The sequence below is a fragment of the Gracilinanus agilis genome, chromosome 4 (assembly GCF_016433145.1).
Source record: "Gracilinanus agilis isolate LMUSP501 chromosome 4, AgileGrace, whole genome shotgun sequence".
NCBI classification, from domain to species: domain Eukaryota; kingdom Metazoa; phylum Chordata; class Mammalia; order Didelphimorphia; family Didelphidae; genus Gracilinanus; species Gracilinanus agilis.
In genome coordinates, this window is record NC_058133.1 from 252,465,052 (window position 1) to 252,474,753 (window position 9,702).

Below are 9,702 nucleotides of genomic sequence, written 5' to 3' on the forward strand. Positions count from 1 at the left end.
GCTTTCTCTCAATCGCCCTTTGGCACAAGAGTCTTCAGGATTCTCTGAGCCTATGTTAGTTAGCACTACACTGGTTCGTAAGAGTCCTGATTCAGCCCAATTTAAATCAGTAAGAGTCTTCCAAGAGACCTAGATTAAGACAAAGACTATACTTGCCACTCGTTCCCCGGGGCCCTGATCTCAGGATGGAAGGGTTTTCCTATCTTCCCCCTCTCCCTTTTTTATAGCTGTCCCCGAATCGACCCTCCCATCCCCTCCCCCTCCCAGACAGAAATTCCTGGCACACTTGGCCCTTTAAGACGGAGGCGCCGGCCTGGGTTATTGTCTGAGCTCCCCACCAATAGGAAGCGTGAGTGGGGGTGGGGGATCCGGTATTCTGATTGGCCGGTCTTTAAGCACCCTCTCCCCACCTCCTGGGTCCCTGGAGCTGTCCGGCTACCTCGGTGCTGATCCCGCCGCTGCCGCCTGGGTCCACGGCCTGGAACCACTGCGGGAACTGGAGCCAGAGTGGAAGCAGCCACCATGAGCGGAGGTGTCTACGGGGGAGGTGAGCAAGCCCGAAGACCTGGGCCTTTAAGCCAGGTCGTCTCACACCCGCACCCCTCACCCGGTGCGCCCAGTCCATGCAGCCCCAGCCCCCAACTCCTGCTAGCTCCTAGCTGGCTCATACCTGCAGGGCAAGTCCCCAGTGGCCAGCATTCAGCCAACATTCCTCATCCTCCTTTTGGGCCCTCATTACTCCTGCTGCTCCCTTAGCAGCTATTTATCACCTGCCTCTTGTACCTTTAAGGACTCAGGCAGTCCCACACCCCAACCCAGAACCTTAGGTCTTGGGGTTGCTAAGAGCCTCCCTTCCCCCCCACACACACATATATACCATGTGCTCCCCCCATGCCCAACATCCCACAAATCTCCCTACTAATACTTCCATGTCTGTGTCCCTACAGTTTTCTCAAATCCCAAAGATGATCCCTTGCCCAAAATGCCTGAGTTATGGTTTGTGAAAAAGACTTCCTCCTCCCCTCTGACCCTAAGTTCCCTTAGCCTCCCTTAGGTGGAGTTTAGGGAAGGGGGGAGAATCCCCCTGCCCTGACTCCATTTCTCACTGGGCCTTCTGAGGGGGGGGGGTTGGTGAGAAAAAGCTCCTCTGTTCTGACCTGTAATCTCCCCTCCACCCTCCTCACCACACACACAGATGAAGTTGGAGCGCTCGTTTTTGACATAGGTTCCTTCTCAGTCCGAGCAGGGTATGCTGGGGAGGACTGCCCCAAGGTGAGCCTTCCAGCTCCTCACCCCTGTCCCAATCTGCCTTAAGCCCACATCAGTTTCTACTTCTCTTCCTCTTGGTCCCCAGAACCCCATCCCCTTCCTCCATATGTAAACATCCTGATGGAGTAATGGGAAGGCTTCCAATAGTTTGGGAGAGTCCTAGTATGGTGTTAGTAGAATGGTGATGTGAACCCAGGGAGGGGAATGGGTTTGGCCAGAACAAAGGCATGTGGCAATTGGGAAGGGGGTGTTCAGGGATATAGGGTAAGTGGAGAAAAGAAAAAGTGACCATAATCTGCTCTCCCTTCCTCCCCCCAGGCTGATTTCCCCACTACAGTAGGGTTGCTGACCTTGGAGGAGGGGGGTGGGCTAGAGCTGGATGGAGAGAAGGAGAAGAAGGGGAAAACATTCCACATCGACACCAATGCCCTGCATGTGCCACGGGATGGGGCTGAGGTCATGTCACCCCTCAAGAATGGCATGAGTAAGGGAGACCCCAAACTCCAGTCCTGGGGACACTACTGCTGCAGCCTTTGACCCTGTCCCATTCACCTTGACCACAGTATGGCCCTGACCAATCCCTACCCCAGACACACAGCCAGTTGTTCCAAAGCTAATCAGGACCTCCCCTCACCAGGTCCCAGGGCTACCCAGATTCCTTATTTCCTCCCTCTCCACCCCCTCCCCTCCCCAGCTTCAATCATGCTCACTACCCAGGTCCCTAGAATAGGGAAAGGGGTCTGGCTTTTCTACTCAGGCCTACCCCCACCCCATTTTTCTCTTCCCTCCTCTCCCCTCCTCTCCCGCCTACACCTCTCTTTTTCTCACACAAACATCCTGACACACACTTCTGTCTGTCTCTTTTTCTTTCTTCATTTCTTTTACTGTCTTTCCCCCTAAAACATCTGTCCCTCTTTCTTGTTCTCCCCCTCTTTCTCTCTTTGTATTTCTATGACTTTCTTTTTTCTCTGTCTCTTTCCCCTTTCTCTGAATCTCCCTCTCCCTGACTTTCCTTTATCTTCACTATCATCCTGTTTCCCTTCCCTTTTTCTCTCCATTCCCCTATATCTGTTTATCTCTTCCTCTCTCACTACTCCTCTTCTCCCATGCCTCTGTCTCCTCCTCCCCCTCCCGGTGCCCAGTTGAGGACTGGGAGTGTTTCCGGGCCATTCTGGATCACACTTACAGCAAACATGTCAAATCGGAGCCAAATCTGCACCCTGTGCTCATGTCTGAGGCCCCGGTACGTACTCCCAGTTCTGGGTTCCCTTATCTCTGGAGTCTTTCTCATTCCCTCTAAAAGCTTCCCTCTGTCCTCCATCCCAACCAGTCTACCCAGAATCCTTCATCTATCACCCTTATTTCTACATTTGACCCCAACCCTGGTATCCCAATTAGCTACCCAATCTCTTTCCCCCTCAGTATCTCCATCAAAACTAAACCCTATCTCCCCCTTTCCTCCAGTTATCATTTCTCCACCTATTCTCTCCACAAGTGTTCCTCATTTTCATATTTCCTTACACCCCTCTCCCATATCTCTCTGAATGGGGATAGGACTCATTCACTGGGGGTAGGGAGGAGGTATGACAGTAAAGATCATTTTGCATTATGTTAGTTGGCCTGGTAACTGGCCTCTACCTCCCACTCTAAGTGTGAGTGTTTATGAACATGTACATCTGAGCATATTTGTATGTGCATGTTAGTGCATAACTGTGTGTGTGTGTGTTAGTATACTTTTCTCCAACCTAATCCTTCCTTAACCTCTCTCCCCTGCCTCCCATAGTGGAACACCCGAGCCAAAAGGGAAAAACTCACAGAGCTAATGTTCGAACAGTACAACATTCCTGCCTTCTTCCTGTGCAAGACAGCAGTTCTCACCGCGTATCCCCTGGGCTGGCCAAGAAAAGGGGAGTCATGGGGGCACACTGGGAGCACCAAGTGAGGAAGGTAGTTGGTTGCTGAAGCAAGCTGAAACTGGGCCTGATTCCCCAGAATGCGTGCCCTCAAAGGTTAAGGACTAAACCTCATCCCAAAAGGACAAAGTATTGGCCTTCTCTACTAAGCTCACTCCTCTTGACTTTCCTCAAAGGAGCAGACAGGGCCCAAGAACATACCATCCAGCAACTGAGATGCTCAAGGAAAGCAGAATGGCAGGACTAAAAGGAGGAAAAGTTTCCTTCTCACACTAACTCACCCCAACCCTACCATAGGATAGGATGAGGCAGAAGGAAATGATATTCAAAGAAGGGGGTGGGGAACAGTGGAAAAGGGAGAGGACTGCAAGGCAAAGCAATTGACCTGGCCAAAGGAATGGCAGATGAGTATAGAAAACAGGAAGAAGAATGTGTTTTGAAAGAATCTATTGATGAATAACAAATAATACCAAGAGAAGTCTGTAGCCAATCAGACTCTGACTCACTAGCAATTAGCTACATGTAGTCTAGGGGCCTATACGAAGCTTGATAGCTCAGTGGATAGAGTCAGGAAGGTATGAGTTCAAATCTGACCTCAGACAATTTACAGGCTGTATAACCCTGAGCAAGTTAATCTTTGTTTGCCTAAATTAATTGGAGAAAGAAATAGCAAACTACTCACTATCCCTGCCAGGAAGACCCCATCAACAATACTGGCCTGCTGTAGTCCATGGGGTCACGAAGAGATGGACACAAATGATTGGACACGAATGAACAAGTGAATAGCAACAAGAAGTATAGGGATTAGTCCAAGTTCTGAGAGACTCATCATTAAGTTGATTGTAGAATGATGAAGTGTTTGGTCACAGCATCTTTCAAAAGCCACCTACTAAGGAAGAAGTTATGTGGATGAAAATTATAGACCTTAGAAAATATTGAAATAGCTATGCAGAGCAACAGTTAAGTGGCTCAGTGGATTGAGAACCAGGTACTGGGTTCATATCCGGCCTCAGACACTTCCTAGCTGTGTGACTCTGGGCAAGACACTTAACCCTAATTGCCTAGTTCTTATTGCTTTTCTGCCTTGGAACCAATACTCTGTATTGATTCCAAGACAGAAGGTAAGAGTAAAAAAAAAAGTATATAGAGAAGTAGCTCAAAATCTAGTTAACAAGAGAATAATACGTGTAAAAAGTAAACTATCAATTAATGGGGTGTGTGTGTGTGTGTGTGTGTGTGTGTGTGTGTGTGTGATCAGCATTCAATGAATGATATTGACAATACATGTTCTAAGGCCCCAGTAGAGGGAAACCTCAGTAGGCTAGGGGGATTCAGGGAAGGTTTTCTGGTGGAAGGGAAATTTGAACCTGAAATAATCTTAATCTAAAAAAAAAATCTTAGACCTGGAAAGGAAGGGTCAGGGGATAAGCCTAGGGCTGAAAAGGATTGTAAATTGATCAATGGTGGAGGTCAGAGGGGTGCTTCTTCCAGCACTATCTTCACTTTGTTGTTGTCTCTTTGACTTATTCCAACTGGGCCAGCTTTGCAAATGGGCGCTCAACAGGTCTGGTGCTGGACAGTGGGGCCACCCACACCACAGCCATCCCTGTGCATGATGGCTATGTTCTGCAGCAAGGTAGGATTTCTAGTGGGGAGGGATCAGGGGCTGAGTTGTGGATGATAGAGCTGTAGGAAATCCCATGGCCAAATCCCTGAAGTTTGATATCCCAATCCCTACCTTGCTTATCAGGCATCGTGAAGTCACCCCTGGCAGGGGACTTCATCTCTATGCAGTGCCGAGAGCTGTTTCAGGAAATGGCCATCGACATCATTCCGCCTTACATGATTGCAGCAAAGGTAAGACCCCATTCAGGAGCAAAGGAACCACCAAGACCTCAAATAAGAGAATCATAGAACCATTATGTCATTAAAATCATGAAATTATAGGTTCTGTCCATCAGTCGAAACAACATTTGTTAAGTGCCTACTACTTGACTATTGGCAAACACTGAAAGATACAAAGACAAAATACTTCCTGACCTTAAGGAATAATATGCTCTATAGGAGGAATTATAAAACAATGGAGCATCTGAACTATAGAGATCATCTTGGTCCAATCCCTTCACTTTAAAGATGGGGGCAACAGAGGCCCTGAGAGATGTGTCTTTGCAATGGACCTCCAATCAGTGACAGATATAAGACTAGAACTCAGTTCTCTTGATTCCTAAGATTTTGCTTCCCCAACCTGTATCCCATTCTTTTCCTTCACTGTCTTGCTTTCCAGGTAACTTTAAAAAAATTCAATCTTAGAATTAATACAAGTATCTTGGATAGAGTTTTGGTTCTAGAGTCAGGAAGACTCATCTTCCTCAGTTCAAATCTGGCCTTAGACACTTACTAGCTGTGTGACCCTGGACAAGTCACTCAACCCATTTTGCCTCAGTTTCCTCATCTGTAAAATGAGCTGGAGAGGGAAATGGCAAACCACTCCAGTGTCTTTGCCAAGAAGACCCCAAGTGGGGTCACAAAAACTCTGAAACAACTGGCCAACAACAATATCAAAGAGTGAGCAGTTGACCTCAGAGACATCTTTATTCTAATAGACTCTTAGAGATCCAAAGGCCAGAAGCTCTAATGATGGAATTTTAGATACAAGGACATTATCAGACTTTAGAAATCACATAATCCAACCCCTCTCTGGTTACCTGGGGGAAATGAGCCTCAAAAGAGAGAAATAACTTTTCCAGAGAGTTAGTTGATGGACAAGCTGGGACCAGAATCTTGATCTATCTGATTTCTAGTCTATTGTTAGTGACCTAATTGTTCCTGTTCTCTCCCCTTACCCCCCAGTGAATTTCTCCCATTTTATTTTTATTTTTCCATTTGAGAATATCAGACTGAATGCTAAACTCCCTTGCATACTGGACAATAATGGCACTCTCTTGACTACCCTGAAGAGGGTGGGGTGAACTCCATCTTTTTGTTCATGCACAAAAAAAGTAGTTTGCTTTTTTAAAGGTTTTTTTGGGGGGATAATCATGAGAGGGAATGGAAGTCAGGGGCTGACCTTCAGAACCCCTTTTCCCTTAGGAGCTCCTAAGGCAGTTGTAGACTTTAAAATCTCAGTGTGACATTGACAGTGGAGAGAGTATAGGAGTTGGAATCAGACCCCCTCCCCACACCTCCATCACATGCTTACATAACCATGGGCATTTCATGAGTTTACTCTGAGTTCCAATTTCCTTTTCCAAAGAATGGTGATAACAAAACCTCTGGTGCCCATCTCACAGTACTTCCCAAAATTTACAGACTGATTTATGGTATAGACCCAGAACCAGCTTATCCTGTGGGGGAGGGGAGGGAGGGAGAAGTAAAAAAGGCCAAGATGCAAAAAAAGTAGAATGAAGTAGGGCAGAGAATCAGTCTGTTCCTTTCTATCCTACCACAGGAGCCGGTCCGGGAAGGAGCTCCTCCAAACTGGAAAAAGAAGGAGAAGCTACCCCAAGTGTCCAAGTCTTGGCACAATTACATGTGCAATGTGAGGCACCTGAGACTCTTGATTTCCCTGCCCCAACCCTAACAATTTCTAGGGTCCACTAATTTCTGCCCACTGGGTGGCGGTTTCCCTGCCCTGTTCCCACCCTGACCCAGACTTCCATTTGTAGATCTGCTCTTGCCCCCAGAACTCCCTTCCACACTCTCTTCCAGGTTTCCTTTTCCTCCCTGGTCCCTCCTTGCCCTGCTCCCCAAGTCCCCATAGTTCCCAGCCCTGGGGAAGGGAAAGGGAAAGTTGGGGTGAGACATCAGGGATTCCTATCTTCCTCAACCCCTCCCTGGAAGGATAGGAGGTGATCCAGGATTTCCAAGCTTCTGTGCTGCAGGTCTCTGACTCTCCCTATGATGAGCAGTAAGTGAGACTCTCCAGGGGCAAGGGCTGGGACTATTGGCTGGGATTCTGTGGCTGGGGCCCCTAGAGGTGAATGGTAGAGGAGAACACCTATTTCTCAAGAGGAAAACAACAGGGAATGATATGGGAAAGCCATCGATGTGTGCACTCCTACTTCTACCCCTCCCCACACAGACATACATATATATCTAAAACTGAGACAAGGTAAGGGCTAGCACCAAGGGGAGGGCAAGGAAAGGGTTTGAGACTAGGATTAAGAGGAAGGCAGGAACTCAAAGTTTTAGGACCACCCTTCTATGCTCATCTTTCACTAACAGCCCCAGATTGCCTTCCACCCCCACTAATTTCCCCCAGGTAGACCTCTTCCTGGCCAGCTACTATACTAACCTTACTTTTCCCTATGCCCTGGGCAGGGTGGCTGCACAGATGCCCACGGTGCACTATGAGATGCCTAATGGGTACAACACAGATTATGGGGCTGAGAGGCTCCGCATTCCTGAGGGGCTGTTTGATCCCTCCAATGTCAAGGTGGGGCCAGAGTCCTGGGGGTTGGGGGGTACTGGGAAACCACATGTCTGGATCCCTGAGATGAGCAGGTCCTGGGATGTCCTGAGGGGAATGGACCTTGGACCAGTACTGTGGGGCCAGAGGGGAGTTTGGCCTGGTTGGGGGTGGGGGGAGTTTGGACCCTGGGATCTTGAGGGGAACGGGGATTGGGCGGTAGGTTATTCAGGGTGATGGAGATGCTTCATTGGGTAGGCAGGGCTATAACCCCAAGTATCTTGTCTTCCCCCCACCAGGGTCTGTCAGGTAATACCATGCTGGGAGTTGGCCATGTAGTGACTACCAGCATTGGGATGTGTGACATAGACATTCGACCAGTGAGTGAAGCTGCCCCTGGGCCTCTGTGAATGGGTGTTGGAGGTGGAAGAGAAACAGTTGGGCTGAGGCAGGAGATATCTCTTCAGTACCAGCTCATCCTCATCTCATACCACACAGGGTCTCTACGGCAGTGTCATTGTCACTGGAGGGAACACACTCTTGCAAGGCTTTACTGACCGACTCAACAGAGAACTCTCCCAGAAAACACCCCCGGTAGGGACCCCTTTAGGTCCTAGGTATCCTGGCTCTCCACTCCCTTACCTGCTTCCCCTTTCTTTTCCTCCAGGCCAAACTTCCTTCCTAGATCTGAGGCATCCCCTCTCCTTGGAGGAGGGATGATCCATATGGAGATCCTCACCTCTTCCTGACTTTCCATGCATCAGCTTCAGGCCCTCTGCCATACCAGGCCCTGAGTCCCCTTCCCAGGACCTGCGTGTCCTACCTACCCTAGCCCAGACCTCTCTTCCCACAGAGCATGCGACTGAAACTCATTGCCAGCAACAGCACCATGGAACGGAAGTTTAGCCCCTGGATTGGGGGCTCCATCTTGGCCTCCCTGGTAAGGGGAGAAAAAAGGTGGATGGGATAGAGTGGAGGAGTGGGATGGGGTTGGATTCAGAAAGGAGAAGATGGCTAAGAGACCAAGGCAGCAAGGAAGGATCTTGGGAGAAGGTTCAAGAAATGGGGGAGCACAATACCTTCAACATTGCCTCACACAGAACAGACACCTAAATCCAATCCATCAAGCATTTAGGAGATGTCTACTCTGTGCAGAGTACTATAGTAGATAAAGTTTAGACAGAAACAAAAATGCCCTTAGACTTGGCCTTCAGGAAATTATTAGTAACCCTGGAGAGAGCTGTTGCAGTAAAGGGGTTGACTAGAAGCTGTCGTGCCAAAGGTAGAGGAACTCAATAAGATGGTGCCATGAAGTTGGCCATGAAGACAGCTATTTCCTAGAAGTTTGCAAGTGAAGGGAACATTAAGGTGGAACACAGTAGATCTAGAGGCTAATTCTATTCAGGAAAACTATATCCACATGGATACCTAGATAGATAGTTGGGTTTCATTGGTTGGGTTTTTTTTAGGATATGGAGAACTAAACATTTTTGAAGGCCAAGAGGAAGGAGACAACTGAAGATGCAAAAAAAAGGGAAAGGGGAAAAATTAAGAACTGAGTGAGAAGCCAGAGCACAGATGAGTAGATTAGACTGGAGAAGGAGAAGGGGATAGTTCTTCCTTTGAATGTATGTGAGGAGAGGGATGGAGGAGGATGAGGACCAAGGCCTAGGCCCTGGAAGTAAGGAAGCTATAATAGAAGGAAAAAAACTGACCAGGGCAAGAAGGAATGAGCTATAGAACCTGGAAAAAGGAGAAGGGATCAGGACGAATCCTGCAAGGACTTTCTAAGGATATAGGGGAGGCAGGGATGAGACAGAAAGGCCTCCCAAGTGGGAAGAAGTCTCCCTTTCCTTACAAGTTCTGAGCCATCCCTCCTTCCCCAGGGCACCTTCCAGCAGATGTGGATCTCCAAACAGGAGTATGAGGAGGGAGGGAAGCAGTGTGTGGAACGCAAGTGCCCTTGAAATGCTGGGCCCAGAGTGAGGAGGGGAAATGTGGGGGTCTGAGGAGAAACAATCCCAGCCTGCTTTTCCCAACTCTCCTTACCCCTCCCCTGATGCTGCCAGGAGAATTCACCCCACCCCTCACACTCTCTTTTTCTCTCTTTCT

At 48.5% G+C, this 9,702-nt stretch overlaps 1 protein-coding gene across 1 annotated transcript; it reads left to right on the top strand.

The window, feature by feature from the left end:
• Positions 1-522: 522 nt before the first annotated feature.
• On the top strand, positions 523-9,557 carry ACTL6B (actin like 6B). The gene is made up of 14 exons (XM_044674550.1): positions 523-547; positions 1,196-1,272; positions 1,588-1,753; positions 2,412-2,512; positions 3,053-3,150; positions 4,724-4,818; positions 4,933-5,039; positions 6,631-6,720; positions 7,028-7,089; positions 7,503-7,617; positions 7,890-7,970; positions 8,089-8,184; positions 8,444-8,530; positions 9,477-9,557. Exons 1-14 carry the CDS (start codon positions 523-525, stop codon positions 9,555-9,557), a joined length of 1,281 nt encoding a protein of 426 aa, XP_044530485.1.
• Positions 9,558-9,702: the final 145 nt, after the last annotated feature.